Source organism: Hoplias malabaricus, chromosome 15 (genome assembly GCF_029633855.1).
Source record: "Hoplias malabaricus isolate fHopMal1 chromosome 15, fHopMal1.hap1, whole genome shotgun sequence".
NCBI lineage: Eukaryota > Metazoa > Chordata > Actinopteri > Characiformes > Erythrinidae > Hoplias > Hoplias malabaricus.
In genome coordinates, this window is record NC_089814.1 from 21369077 (window position 1) to 21385110 (window position 16034).

The 16034-nt window shown below is 41.0% G+C and overlaps 1 protein-coding gene across 1 annotated transcript; it reads right to left on the reverse strand.

Moving 5' to 3' along the window:
- Positions 1-14810: 14810 nt before the first annotated feature.
- On the reverse strand, positions 14811-15749 carry LOC136668487 (olfactory receptor 52D1-like). Its single transcript, XM_066646027.1, has one exon. The coding sequence runs from the start codon at positions 15747-15749 to the stop codon at positions 14811-14813; it is 939 nt and encodes a 312-aa protein (XP_066502124.1).
- Positions 15750-16034: the final 285 nt, after the last annotated feature.

Consider the following 16034-nt stretch of genomic DNA (forward strand, 5'->3'; position numbering starts at 1 on the left):
TGTAGTCGGATTCCAATTAACATGTGTTGACCTCATCACATCTTCCCATTTGTTACAGGGTCTAGCCTTATAAGCAGCTTGGTCGGTGTTTTGATTACATTTAATATTGTCGTTACGAGACCAACACAAATACACCGGCTCCCTCTTATGCCCCAGCTGATTTGTACCACATTTAACCACTTCACATAAGTTCACTGTCCATGCGGTTGTCTCACCCCAATAATAGTCTAATTCTATACCTCCCCAGCGTCTGATGCATTTTGATTTAGGCTGAGAGATGGTTGATCGTTTAGTTCTATTTAGCTGTGATGTCAGGTCTTTAATTGTCGCGCTTGCCGGGCGTATGATTGCTGAAATATTGACAACTGTTCCCTCTACCGTTGTTAATTGTTCCTGTGTGAAGACCATGGCCAGTGTTATTATCATTATACTCAATAGAGTAATGTTTATGGCTACCTGGAGCCATATCGGAATATCTGGAGGAAGTACTGGTTGGTAATGGTGTCTGTATTTTGTCCTGTCGCACCCCCTTTTACCATACCAAGCCATCATTAAACAATCAATGTGTTTCCCCACTAAGTTTCCTTCTACTTAATAAAATACGTAAAAAAATAATTTTTACATTTTGTTTAGAAAGTTCAACCTAAAAGGAAAGGAAAAAAATTAACAGTCCAAGCAACCTGTAAAAAAGAAGAACAGTCCACGACAACCTGTAAAGAAAATAATAATGTGTTCTGGATCTTCAACAGCTTCTGCTGAAGCAACAGTGATCTGGCAACCCGTTTGGCTGTTTCTGTACCCGTTTGGAAGCTGTTTTGATCGCTCTGGTTTTCCTGTTTACTCGTTTCCAGTTATTTCTATATTTATATCTGTTTTTATAACCTACTAACCATCCATAGATCTATCTTTACGATTGTCTCCGCAGGAATATTCATTACAGAGGCACTAAAACTGCCACCGGACCCTGGAGTAACGTTCTTGGTGTAAGTTACTAAAATCAACTAAAAGCGGTAAGTACCTGCAATTCCATGGCTACTACTGGCTGTTTTGCCTGCTCAGAGTGTGGCATGTTTAGTTTAACCCCCTTTTCCACCTCTAGCGATAAAGATAGTGGTTGTGTTTGTACTAAGTGTCAGCTAGTTAGCTCTCTGGTGGATAAAATGGACCAGTTAGAAGTGCGCATCCAGAGCTTATTATTGTTAAGGGATAAACAGCGAGATTCAGTGTTAGCAACTCCAGGTGCCTTAGGGAGAGTTAGCACCCCCACGACTCCGGCGTTAGAGCCCTCACAGCGGGGTGAATGGGTGACGTCTCGGCGTCATAGCCGGAAAGCTAAGGCTGATGCTAACGCTGAGGCCAAAGCTAGCCCACCGGGACACCACGCTCCTCCGATTCGCGTGTCAAACAGGTTTGCCCTGCTCAGCGAAGCACCCGCTGAGGAGCCTGTTAAGAGTGCTCTGGTTATAGGAGACTCTATTGTTCGACACGTGAAATTAGCTACTCCTTTAGGGGCGCCGGCAGTAACAGTTAGCTGTTTATCGGGAGCCAGAGCGCCGGATATTAGTGGCAACCTTAGACTGCTAGCTAATAGGAGATATTCGAGGGTAGTCATTTATGTAGGGGCCAATGATATTCGTCTGCGGCAGTCTGAGGTAACTAAGGGTAATATTACAGAGGTGATTAAACTGGCCCAGACGATGTCCGATGCCGTAATCTGCTCTGGCCCCATACCAATGCGGCGTGGCGACGAAGCTTACAGCAGACTTTGGGCGTTAAACTGCTGGATGTCCAAGTGGTGTTCCGAAAATCAAGTGGGCTTTATAGACAATTGGTTACGTTTTGAGGGCAAGCCTGGTCTTATAGGTAGGGATGGTATCCACCCCACGCGGGAGTGTGCTGCCTTACTTTCTTGCAGCATAGCACATAGTCTTTTAGTTAGTCAGCAGAGTAGTGTAGATAGCTGCTGACAATCCAGAGCCGGGACCAGGCCACAGACAGACAGGCTAAACCGACCGTCTGCGAACTGTCTTGAGGCGTCACCCAGGTTCAACTGTATTGAGACTGTGTCTTTCCCCTGAACTAAATGTAAAAGTAGAAAAACAAAATCAGCCTGTTTCAGCAACCTAATCAATATTAAATCATACACAACACCTAGCAGCAACACCTCAGAACTAAAATTTGGGTTACTCAACATAAGATCACTAAACTCAAAAGCACTCATCGTAAATTATATTATAAGTGATCATAAATTCAATGTTTTCTGTCTCACGGAAACGTGGGTTAGACCAAATGAATATTTAGCACTAAATGAAGCCACCCCCCTAGGCTATAATTATGCACATAGCCCAAGAATATCAGGCAAAGGAGGTGGAGTATGTGTAATTTACCAAAATACCCTAGAAATTAGACTTAAACAATGTGACACCTTCTCTTCTTTTGAGGTTCTCTCCACTATTATTACAAATCCGGTCACAAAAAAGGACGCATTTTTATTATGCAACATTTACAGACCACCAGGGCCTTACTTAGAATTTCTGAAAGAATTCAGCGATTTTGCTACAAACCTAGCGGTGTGCAATCATAAAGTTATAATTGTAGGAGATTTCAATATCCATTTTGAGAAGGAAAGTGACCCACTAAAAAAGGCATTTACCTCAATCTTAGACTCTATTGGTATTACTCAAAACGTAACAGGGCCTACACACTACTGCAGCCACACTTTAGACTTAGTTCTGACACTAGGTCTTAACATTGACAAAATTAATATCTTACCGCAATCCTCAGCAATCTCCGATCATTACTTAATTTCATATGAGCTACGTTTTAGCCATAATATATGTAAGAACCCTCGCTATTCTACAAGGCGTATAATAAAACCATCTACCGCCCTACAATTTATAGAAAACCTACCAGAACTATCGACCCCAGTTCCAACTCCATCAGACCCAATGGACCTAGATGTACTAACTGATTACCTAGAAAATACCCGTCGATCTACTTTAGAAAAGGTAGCACCACTTAAACATAAAAGTATAAGACAGAAAAAGCTCGCACCATGGTATAATGATAAGACCCGTACTTTAAAACAAACATTACAAAAACTAGAGTGGAAATGGCAATCAACCAAGCTTGAAGTGTTCCATTCTGCCTGGAAGGACAGCCTTATAGAGTATAGAAATGCCCTCACTAAAGCTCGCTTAGCATATCTGGCCTCGCTGATCTCCCATAATAAAAATAATCCGAGAGTACTGTTTAGTGTGTTTTCTAGAATTACAAAAAATCAAGCAGGTTCTGAACAACTAATTCCAGCAACTCTCACCAGTAAAGATTTTATGGACTTTTTAAATAATAAAATTGAGAATATTAGACAACAAACTCAAGCCACAGGATCAAATCCATCCTGGCTGCCACTCGATGTGAATGATATAAAACATAATATAACTATAAAAGAAAGACTTGAAACCTTTTACCCACTCCCACAATTAGAACTAGAGAAGACTATCACCTCCGCAAACTGTACAACTTGCACACTTGATGCAATTCCCACAAAGTTGCTCAAAGAACTACTACCAGCTATTATTGATCCTCTTTTAACTATAGTAAACTCATCCCTTAGTCTGGGCCATGTACCCAAAACTTTTAAACTAGCAGTTATTAAACCTATGATCAAGAAACCAAATCTTGATGCTAGTACACTGTCTAATTACAGGCCTATTTCTAATTTGCCATTTCTGTCCAAGATCTTAGAAAGAGCTGTGGCCCAACAACGTAGTTCATATCTACATAAGAATCATATATATGAAAAATTCCAATCTGGATTCAGGCAACATCATAGTACAGAGACAGCTCTAGTCAAGATAACAAATGATCTTCTTCTTGCCTCTGATCAAGGCCACGTATCCCTGTTGGTGCTTCTTGACCTAAGCGCAGCCTTCGATACAATAGACCACAATATTCTCATAGAAAGGTTAGAAAACATGGTTGGAATCACAGGGACAGCCCTATTATTCAAATCTTACTTAACGGAACGTTATCAATTCGTAAAAGTAAACAATCTAAATTCAAATTATTCTAAAGTAAGATTTGGAATTCCACAAGGCTCTATTTTAGGACCATTATTATTTACATTATACATGTTACCGCTAGGCACAGTTATAAGAAACCATGACATTAACTTTCACTGTTACGCAGACGACACACAATTGTATATTTCAGCCAAGCCTGATGACAAACACAGATTAAAGAAAATAGAGGACTGTGTAAAAGACGTGAAAGGCTGGATGTTGCGTAACTTCCTCCTTCTAAACAGCAACAAAACAGAGGTCCTGCTTTTGGGTCCAAAAGTGGCAAGAAATAAATTATCAGATTTAATTTTAAATCTAGCTGACTTTCCAGTTAAACCTGGTTCAGCAGCAAAAAATCTTGGTGTCATAATTGACCCGGATTTATCATTTGATCAACACATAGGTAGTATCACTAGGACAGCTTTTTTACATCTTCGCAATATTGCTAAGATTAGAAATGCCTTATCCCTTCAGGACACAGAAACATTAGTATATGCCTTTATTACTTCAAGGCTTGACTACTGTAACGCACTACTGTCAGGATGCACCAGCAGCAATTTAAGAAAACTTCAACTAGTTCAAAATGCTGCAGCTAGGGTCCTCACTAAAACTGGAAAATTTGAACATATCAGCCCAGTTTTATCATCACTTCATTGGCTGCCTGTTAAATTACGCATTGACTACAAAATTTTGTTATTAACATATAAAGCTCTACATGGGCTTGCTCCTAAATATCTTCAAGATACAATTTCCTATTATGAGCCTCCACGTTCACTCAGATCACAGAATACTGGATTTTTAATTGTTCCCAGAATTCAGAAGGCCTCAGCTGGGGGAAGAGCCTTTTCTTATAAAGCCCCCAGACTCTGGAATGATCTTCCAGAAAATATTCGGGACTCAGACACAGTCGCAATCTTCAAATCTAGGCTAAAAACACATTTGTTTAGTTTATCTTTTGGTAGCTAATGCTCCCCCATAGATAAAGGTGGCAGATCCGGGGGGTCCATGGACACAGGGAATTATAGTAAACTGAGACGCTGGTGCTGTCGTCCCGCCGCTTCTCGCGATCACTCAGGTTTGTTGACGGTGGAGCAGAGGGATGCCAGTGTTTCAGGATGCTCCCGTGTCTGTGTGTCCTCCTGGTTCTCTCCTTTTAGTTAAAGCTGTCATAGTCAGATCTGCTGGAGTCATTAGCCACACTCTGGAAATTTTCATATTTTCTACTTTACAAACACAAAACAGTTCAAAACTAATTCCATCCCTTTACATCTTTCCGAGTAAACAACTGCCCACCTGTCTGTCTGGACACTGATGGATGACTGTCGAGACCCTCCTCTACGCTTCAGACCAGCTGCCCACGCTCCAGCAACCACCAAGTGCCTTGAAGCTGTCCCTACACTGAAGTTCTCATGGACTACTAACTATCATCACCAGTAGATTGACCAGAGGAGGATGGGTCACCCCTTGTGAGCCTTGGTTCCTCCCAAGGTTTCTTCCTCAGCTGGGGGAGTTTTTCCTTGCCACTGTCGTCCCTGGCTTGCTCACTTGAGGGTTTTACATTTGTTTTTACATTTCATGTCAAATCTTTGTCTTACTGGAATTCTGTGAAGCTGCTTTGTGACAACATCAGTTGTGAAAAGCGCATTATAAATAAATTTGATTTGATTTGATTTGATTCAGACAGCTCTCCGGTGACACCTGTTGTTCGCAGAGTGTCCAGCTGGAACTTGTTACTAATTAGATGCTTGCTTCTCCGTCTGGTGCTCCTCGGGTGGCAGTGCTGGCTTGCACTGAGACAGGTGGTACCATGAGTTGCCTTTACCCTTGAGTCGTACCACGTGGCTGGTTCTCTCTGTCACCCTGAATGGGCCTGTCCAGCGAGGTTTTGACCACTTTCGCTTGATGGCTCTCAGATACACCCATGGAGCGACGGCCACCTCGGGAGGTATCTCATGCTCCTCGTCTCCTCCTCTGTTTCTCCGTACCTGCACAGATAGTTCCTCACACACTGATTTTAGTTTCAAAAACAGTTGACGATACTCATCTGTGTTCGTCCCAGGCGAGCCCACATCAGGACTCAGTCTTGTTTTTGGGCCTGGAAATGCTACGCCTCTGACCAGTTCAAATGGGGAGAAGCCTGTGCTTCTATTAATTGAACTCCGAATACTGATCAGGGCAATTGGTAGAGCATCAAGCCAATTCATGCCCGTGGTCAGTGTAATCTTAGCTAATTTTGATTTCAAATTTTGATTCATCCTCTCCACCTGACCTTGTGAGGCAGGATGATACACACAGCCATAGCTATGGCACAGCCCCAACGACTGCTTCACCCACTGCAGTGTTTTGCTCGTGAAATGACTCCCGTTATCTGAAAAAATTTTCCTAGGAAACCCATGGTTCGGAATCCAACAATTAATCAGAAACTTACAGACTGATTTTGCATCTTCCCTCAGAGTGGGGAGTGCCTCTACCCACCCCGAGAATCTATCTACAACGACCAGGAGATATCTATATCTCCTAATGGGGTCAATCATATCTGTGTAATCCATTTGAATCTCATGTCCATGAGAATCTGGCAATGGAAACCTTCCTGGAGCTAGTTTAAATGCTTTTGCTACGTTCTGTGTGTTACAAATCTGACATTTAGTGATGTGATCAACCACTAATGCTGACATATATGGGTGCCACCATTGTTTTAGATTTTCCAGTGTTTGTCGTCTTCCTACGTGCGCCACTGTGTGTGCTTCTTCTAAAACTGCTTCTGTTAGTAACATTGGTAAAACTACTTGTCCTTCTTGTGACGTCCACACCTGACTGTTTGGGCTAGCTCCCTTTGCTAGCCATACTGACTTTTCTTCTGGACTTGCCTGATCCTGTATGTGTCTAAGCTCTTGTCCTGTGGGAATCGGTTCCCAGGGTACACTGGAGTCCAACACAAGCATGTTGTTGGGTTCCATGTATCCTACTGCTCTTTTTGCTGCCTCATCTGCAGCTTCATTCCCTCTGTTTATTATTGTGTCTCCCTTTTGATGTCCTTTACACTTCACAATCGCTACCTTAGTTGGCTTGTGTATAGCTGCTTCCAATCGCATCACTTCTATCTTGTGTTTGAGTGGTTTCCCTGTGCTTGTGACATATCCAACCTGCTTCCAATGTGGAATGTCTACGTGCGCAGCTGTTACTACGTACGCTGAGTCACAATAAATAGTGACGTCCCTTCCTTCTGCCACTTCTAATGCTGAAATTACTGCTAGCAGTTCTGCCTTCTGCGCTGATGGGTTTTGTTTCACCTCCTCTGCTATAACTGTCTGAAACTCATGTGTTTCCCCCTTTGCTTCCTGAACTACTGCGTATCCTGCTCTGACTTCACCTGTATCTGCCCTGTACCCACACCCATCCGTTCATAAATTCCATGACCCTGGAATGGGTGTAGCTTGTAAGTCTGGTCTTACTTTTCCTTGCCTTTCCACCTGTTCCTCACACTCATGTGGTGGACCTTCCAACATCCCATCTGCCATGTTAACTCCTTCGTGTGTGTAGGTGATGTTGGGTGCAGTCAATGCTTTGTGAATGCCTCTCTGTCTCAATGGAGTGAGTGTGAACATCTGTGAGTTTATATACGCTACTACTCCGTGTGTGGTTAAAATGCGCAATGGGTATCCTGCTACTAGATGTGCTGTTTTGTGTACTAATTTGGTCAGTCCTGCTACATGTCTTGTGCACTGTGGTTGTCTCCTCTCTATAAGGTCCAATGGGACACTTAAATACATTAGTACTGCTCTACCTTCCCTCTTTTTCTGAAACAGTACACCATTAATCACAGTGTCTGTTTCAGAAACATCCATGTAAAAAGGTAATGAATAGTCAGGTCTGGCTAAGTCAACTGCAACGGATAAGGCTTGTTTAACATCTATAAACGCCTGTTCCGACTCCACCGTCCAGGTGAGCTTACCAGACAAATTTCTCATCCCCAGAGATTTCACCATGTCTCTAAGAGGTTGTGTACGTCCGACAAAGTCAGGAATGTATTGTCTGCTGTAGCCAGTCAGTCCTAAAAATGCTAACATGTCTTTCACAGTTTCAGGTTTTGTGTGTGACAGTATAGCGGACCGGTGTGTGGCGGACAAGCCCGTGGAACCCTGTGTTACTACTCTCCTTAAGAAAGTAACCCTAGATCTGCAGCACTGTAATTTCTGTTTGGATACCCTGTACCCCGCTGGACTAGGCATGTTCCCCTTTCCATGTTCAGGGAAAATAATTGTTCAATAGAAAAATAAAAGAAATGCAAACTTGCAGGAGAATAACAATTCAAGGGATTAAGTGCAGGGAGGTTATGATGCCAGCCCTCAGCAAAGGTCTGATGGTCATTGTGGAGATAGTGATGAATCACCTAATGCACAAGGAATGTGTGTAGCGTGTCCAGGCTATGCAGAAAATATGGGCTTCTCATTGCTGTCCACAAATCACAACATAGTTGCTCAATTCTACAACATGAAAACATTTATTGGTTAGAATGCATGACACATTGATATTTAAGTTGCTGTCACACAAAATATCTTGTATGCATCAAATACCTTTATATGTTAACATAGTTATTCCTACTAATAGCCTAGCTTGCTTTAGTTTAACTTTGGTTGTGCTTGCTTTTTCCAGAGATGAATCTTATCCAAATTTGAGCACCCTTAGAGGACATGAAATAAGCAATCTCAGGCTTCTCTGGTCCTTGATCTAAAAAATCTCTTGACAGAAAAGAAAGAAAAGAAAGTGTGAATTTGAAAGGATAAAGATTTAATACATTTTCTAACTAAATTCCTTGAAACAAACAATTTCTCTCAATAGAGCACAAAATGTGAAACCTGTAGATGTTTTTTTTTCTTATTGGCAGTTTTTAAATACATTATTTAAACACGAAATGTATCCATTCAATATAATATCATTCAGCCTAAAATATACAGTGTATATCACATAATATTCTAAACTGTTAATAAAATACTACTCCTCTTGAAAAGCAATTAATGGCACCAAAATGGTCCTAAAGTACATTTTTCCTGCCTGTAGAGCAGCACAACCATACATTCCTCCTGCCATTAGAGATGTACTACACATACAATAGCTACATTACTTTTGCCCATATAGCAGTAGCTTCATTCTCCCTGCCCTCAGAGCACTACATTCCACCTGTGCTCAAAGCAGTACCACAAAACACTACCTATATTCCCCTGCCCTCAGAGCAGTACCACACTACACTAACTATATTCCCCCTGCCCTTAGAGCAGACACTACATTCCCCCTGCCCTCAGAGCAGTAGCTACATTTCTCCTGCCCTCAGAGCAGTACCACACTACACTAACTATATTCCCCCTGCCCTTAGAGCAGACACTACATTCCCCCTGCCCTCAGAGCAGTAGCTACATTTCTCCTGCCCTCAGAGCAGTACTGCACTACACTAGCTATATACCCCCTGCCCTCAGAGAAGTACTACACATACAATAGCTACATTACTTCTGCCCTCAGAGCAGTAGCTGCATTCCCCCTGCCCTCAGAGCAGTAGTTACATTCCTCCTGCCCTCAGAGCAGTAGCTACATTCCTCCTGCCCTCAGAGCAGTAGCTACATTCCTCCTGCCCTCAGAGCAGTAGCTACATTCCTCCTGCCCTCAGAGCAGTAGCTACATTCCTCCTGCCCTCAGAGCAGTAGCTACATTCCTCCTGCCCTCAGAGCAGTAGCTACATTCCTCTTGCCCTCAGAGCAGTAGCTACATTTCCCTGCCCTTAGAGCAGTAAAACACTACACTAGCTATATTTCCCTGCCCTCATAGCAGAAGCTACATTTTTCCTGCCCTCAGAGCAGTAGCTACATTCTCCTTGCCCTCAGAACAGAAGCTGCATTCCTCCTGCCCTCAGAGCAGTAGCTACATTCCTCCTGCCCTCAGAGCAGTAGCTACATTCCTCCTGCCCTCAGAGCAGTAAGGCACTACACTCCTCCTGTCCTCAGAACAGAAACTACATTCCCCCTGTCCTCAGAACAGAAGCTAAATTCCCCTGCCCTCAGAGCAGTACCACACTACACTAGCTATATTCCCCCTGCCCTCAGAGCAGAAGCTACATTCCTCCTGCCCTCCAAGCAGTAGCAACATATCTCCGGCACTCAGAGCAGTACCACACTACACTAGCTATATTCCCTCTGCCCTCAGAGCAGAAGCTACATTCCCCTGCCCTCAGAGCAGTACCACACTACACTAGCTATATTTCCCCTGCCCTCAGAACAGAAGCTACATTCCTCCGGCTCTCAGAGCAGTAGCTATATTCCACCCATCCTCAGAGCAGTAAGGCAGTACACTAGCTATATTCCCCCTGCCCTTAGAGCAGAAGCTACATTCCTCCTGCCCTATGAGCAGTAATAACATTTCTCCTGTCCTCAGAGCAGTACCACACTACATTAGCTATATTCCCCCTGCCCTCAAAGCAGTAGCAACATTCCTCCTGCCCTCAAAGCAGTACCACACTGCACTAGATGCATTCTGCCCTCGGAGCTGTAGCTACATCCACCCTGCCCTCAGAACAGTAATACAGTACATTTCCCCTCCATTAGAGCAGCACTGTTACACTACACAGTACATTTTTGCCTTAAGTGCAAAATTAAGCAATAAAATAGTCATTAAAACATTGTTTAAGTAAGCATTATATACTCCAAACAAATACAGTACTCCGGCCCCAAGAACAACACTTCTCTCTATGTATCCTTCTAATAGGCAGCACTCTTGCCCCAAAAGCAGCACCCACCCCACACCGTGTAGTATGATATGGACTAATGAGTTAGCTAACTGGGTTACTCAGTTAATCTCAAATAACTCAATCCCAAATATATAAGAATTCCTAGCATGGGGTTGCATGTAAACATGTAGCTAACATAGCTACCAGTCAGCATTATGTGATATTTCACAGTCATTACAATTAGCTAATTTTGCTATAGCTACCTAAGCTCTCAGATGCAAGCTTCATTTCTTGGTTCTCCACAAAATCAAGTAAAGTTATATTTGTCTGTGAAATGTTACCAAAGGAACATAATTTAACCTGCTGGCTGACATCAGTGAAACTACTGTTAAATATGAGGTAAATCAGTTAACTTGCACTCACTTAGTTGAAGGTTGCTAAATAATCCATCCATCCATCCATTATCTGTAACCGCTTATCCAATTTAGGGTCGCGGGGGGTCCAGAGCCTACCTGGAATCATCGGGCGCAAGGCGGGAATACACCCTGGAGGGGACGCCAGTCCTTCACAGGGCAACACAGACACACACACACACGGACACTTTCGAGTCGCCAATCCACCTGCAACATGTGTTTTTGGACTGTGGGAGGAAACCGGAGCACCCGGAGGAAACCCACGCGGACACAGGGAGAACACAGGGTGAGTGGTTTTTTTTTGGTCTTTCAAATTTTGATTCTGCCTATTTTGCCCCACCCCCACTACATTCATCCCTACACTACATATCATTTTTCTTTCTGCCCTCAGAACAAGTTTGTGTAACTAAAACTTCCATCTGCGGAAAGCAGCGACCTGGTCTTGTCCTTTGAGAGGACCTCTGTGATAGCCCATTTTTTTTGCCCAAATCTGCTTCACCATTTGTTGACCAAAGCCCAGTCTTGTTGGCGTCTCACTCACAAGCTTTGCCTGGTTATATTCCTCCTGAGCAGCTTCAAGGTCCTCCAGGAGAAGGAAAAGGCAGCCACCACCTTTTTACAGATCTCAATTGTTGTCCACTCACTTATATTAAGAGAGACAAATGTTGCCATGTATAGTTCTCAATTTGTATTTATGTTTTTAGCAATCAATTATTAAAATAAAATAAAAATTATTTTACACTTGATTGGGCAAGCATCTGATCCAATGGCAATAAAACACCATTGAATTTGAGAGAATTGCTGCATGTATAATAATCTATACAAATATGTCTGTCCTAACTAAAGACTTAAAGAATAGCCTAAAAAACAACTTATATAGGGGGAATAAATCCCTATAATAAAAACTGTAGGCCAACTAAGTAATATCTAGTGCCTGGTATGGTAAGGAGCATTATACTGTGTAGTGAGCAGCCACTAACGGGTGCAGCGCAAGGCTCTGTATTCATACACAACACACAGAATCTCAACTCAAATTGTTTATTTATCAAATACACAGTATAACACAGGCTCTGTTACAAGCGCTGTTGTGATACATTTAGGTAATATTATATGTTTAGGCATAACATATCTCTGACAATTTTTATTAGCAATAAAAATATAATCAGACCATACAAAAAAATAACGTAACAAATAATTGCACATTATTATTGTTATTATACATTATAATGTTCAAATTTATATTAATTGTGTCTAACTTACCAATAGCAAAGTTCAGTCGGTGCAAGAAGAATTGTAGTCTTGTCCATCCAGTTAAGTGCCTTTGATGACACTGGTCCCACTGTCTGTGATGATGCAGACCTGCTGGTCTTGTATGAGTCTCCAGAAAGCAAGCACATCCACGAGTCCAGCTGCAATTGCTTTGCCTGTGTTATATTTACGAATGTAAACCGTCTTGAATCATACGCTGACAAGCTTCCACTCTTGGTCAATAAAGATATTTTTCAGGGTCATGTATGGTTCAGAGGTTTGGCTTGATCAGCTGTGGATGCAAAATATGACACTGACTTCAGCTGTTCTTCCATCCATTCCCTAACTTATCCATAAAGCTTACGTATAACAGTGCATGAAAAATACTCTTAGAATTCGTATCTGGGGCCAATAACTAACATCATTTTCCTGAAGTCCACGTTTTTTCACTGTGCTAAACAGTGTACTTAGCAAATGCATTTGTTACTGCTTTAGTGATGTCTTTATGATGCTTGGGCTGTTTGTCATTTGGCATAAATGCAGTATTTGCTGTGTGGGTTTCTCTTTGCATGTCACAGCTGAGGTGGCAGTGATGTTTCAGGGACAGTATATGAGTATATATAAGTATATGATGCCTCAAATTCAGACTCAAAGAGTATTCTGTTGAGTAGAACTGCTTCAGGTGGTGGAACAGATTTGACGTGTTCCTGCTGTTAGTTGGCACCACTCTCTGGTATATTTTGCAGCACACTGAAACCTAAAGTTTATCATATCTATAATAGCTGAACCACCTCCATACAAGTGAATACATTTTTCACACTTATTAGCTATTTTTTATGCTATATTATCACTTGTGAAACAGTCACATTTATATTGTGTGTTGGAACCAAGCCTAGCCTATTACTGCTGAGTGCTGGCTCTGCGGTGTACATCATCACACACTGTCAGTGCAAATGTTGTAAATGTATCAATATACATATGAAATGTATTTAAATACAATATCACTGTATTTTTGATCACAATATATATTAATATTGTATAATTGTCCAGCCCTTCGTTGGACTCATCAGGGCTAATTGAGAGCTGATAGGCATCCATAATTTCCAAACAGAATTTCAAACTTTATTTGTCTGACAACAGGGCATTATTCCACTTCCAATTATGCCCAAGCATTAATTTCTACTTCAGAAATGCCTCTGTGTTTAGTTCAGTGGCTAGAGTTCTGGAATATTTCAGCCAGCCAATATTTTGTAAGTATAGATCTATCCAGGTTCTCTGAATATTTATGATATTATGTACTTTAGAAGGTGAAATCACAGATCATCTGCCATTTTGAACTGGGAAATTTTATTCATAAGTTGCCTGTGCAGCCTTTCACATAGAGGCTATCCCCTTCAATAATATTATTTCTGCAACTCTGTCATTCTGAGATGTGAGATATCCCTGATCTTTTCCAATTAATTTAATTAGTTCTTTAATTAGTGCAGATTACACAATTTTATTAGACTTTTGTAGCATGCTGCTGACATTATTAAATGTTGGATACATTCAAAATAAAATAAATGCTCAGTTTGAACATTGAAATAGTACAAATACCATATTTGCAGGTTAATGAATTCTGTTCCTATTTACATTATGCTCAGCATCCCAACTTTGCTGGAAATGGGTTTGTAGTCTGTTAAATGACACAAATCTTGTGTTACAGGTGAGATGTGTGTGTATATGCAGTAATTAATGGGTTATCGACCAGACAATCATAATCGCGTTTCTGTTAAAAATTGGATTTCACATTCAGTATATCAACTGCTAAGAATATTTGGCCTCTGCTGCAATAACCATACTCAGCATCAACTGCTATAAACTTGGAGTGTTTTATCATGCATACGCTCATGCATACCCACATGCATAACCTAGTCCACATATTAGATATGTTACATTTTGCAGTGTGCAAAATTTAGCATGCCCTCCTCAGGAGAAGTATAGTGAAAAAGCACACACATCTAACCAAATGGGGAATTATTTACACTCCAGATGGACAAACTAATGTTATCAGTTTATGTTCATATTTTTCATGGACATGCAACATCATCATAACATCTGTCACTGATTAAAATGATTAAACAACATTTGATTGATTTACAACAGAAAAGTGTACAATTTCTTTTAAATACTATTATTATTATTATTTTTCACTAATTTACCAGTATTCACAATACATCGCTGTATACCACAACAACACAAACACATGTATTATGAGAGTGTGTAAACTCAACTACACTTGCATGATGATTAAAATCTGGACTATCTGAGTTTAAAAATCACTATCTGGTGAATCAGAAGAGAATATTCCTTGATGTAACTTGAACATCGTCATCATGGAACCTGTTTTTTTATATTTAAAAGCTTTAATATAACATGTCTTATTTCAGTACACTGTAAAGCATATATGAGAGGATTCAGAATGCCTGGGATAATATGGAAAATCAGGGCTGCTGCTTTCCTGTACTCTGCAACACCAGAGAAACGATGGAGAATGAACATGGAACACCCACATGACCACATGATCATAAAGACAGTCAAATGTGTGCTACAGGTTTTCAAAGCCTTGCTGTTAAGGGATTTATTTTTGCTGGATAGACAGACAATGGCTATTTTTGAATAAGTTATTCCAATAGTTGTGAGGGAACAGCCAGCTACAACTGCTGTGTACACAAGGCCATATACGTTACTAATAAAGGAACCTTCGCACGAGAGTTTGTAGAGTGATACATTATCACAGAATGGGTTTGTTATGAATGTTCCACAGTGATTCAGCCTTAGTGTGAGACTTAACAAAATACAAACGAGCAGCAGTGTCACAGCCCAGGCTGATACAGTTAGTTTAGCCACCATTTTAGTAGTCATAATAGTTGTGTAGTGCAGTGGATTACAAATGGCAACATACCGGTCAAAGGCCATAACCATTAGAATACAGTTAGAAGCAACACTAAACATATGATAACCAAAGGCTTGAGTAACACAATCTCTAAAACTGATGTAACGCTCCGAGGCTGGCTTCAACATATCCACCATTAATCGAGGGACAACAACAGAGTTTCCAAACACATCATTAAATGGAAGGTTACAGAAGAGAAGGTACATAGGTTCATGAAGCCTTCTTTCCATTGTTATTAGCAGGATGATTGCAGTGTTAGATATTACAATGAGCACATAAGCAAACAGTAAGCTAAGAAATGCAGGATAAATATAAAGTTCAGAGACAACCAGTCCTTCCAGCTGCAAAACAGGGCTATTAAATGTCAGGTTTTCCATTGAAAAATGATGTACCAATTTATAAATTAAAGCAAATTTAGTAAAAAATGATCTTCCTTTAAATATTTGTCAGTTAAATGGAATATTCTTTGCTACATTTACATGTTCAAGCATATACACAGATTTTCTCCTTGGCTGAATAAAGATTAATCAGTAGTAGAAACATATTGAGGGAAAGATAAGCATATCACAGTATGGTTTCAATGTTAACATTTTAAACATTAGCAAAAACCACCATTAATATTCAAATTTCTTTTCTGTTATAAAAACGTTATGCTTGGAGCA

What these genes read in the sequence shown, in the direction of transcription:
- LOC136668487 (XM_066646027.1), bottom strand. Translation starts at nt 15,749, where the DNA reads ATGGAAAACCTGACATTTAATAGCCCTGTTTTGCAGCTGGAAGGACTG.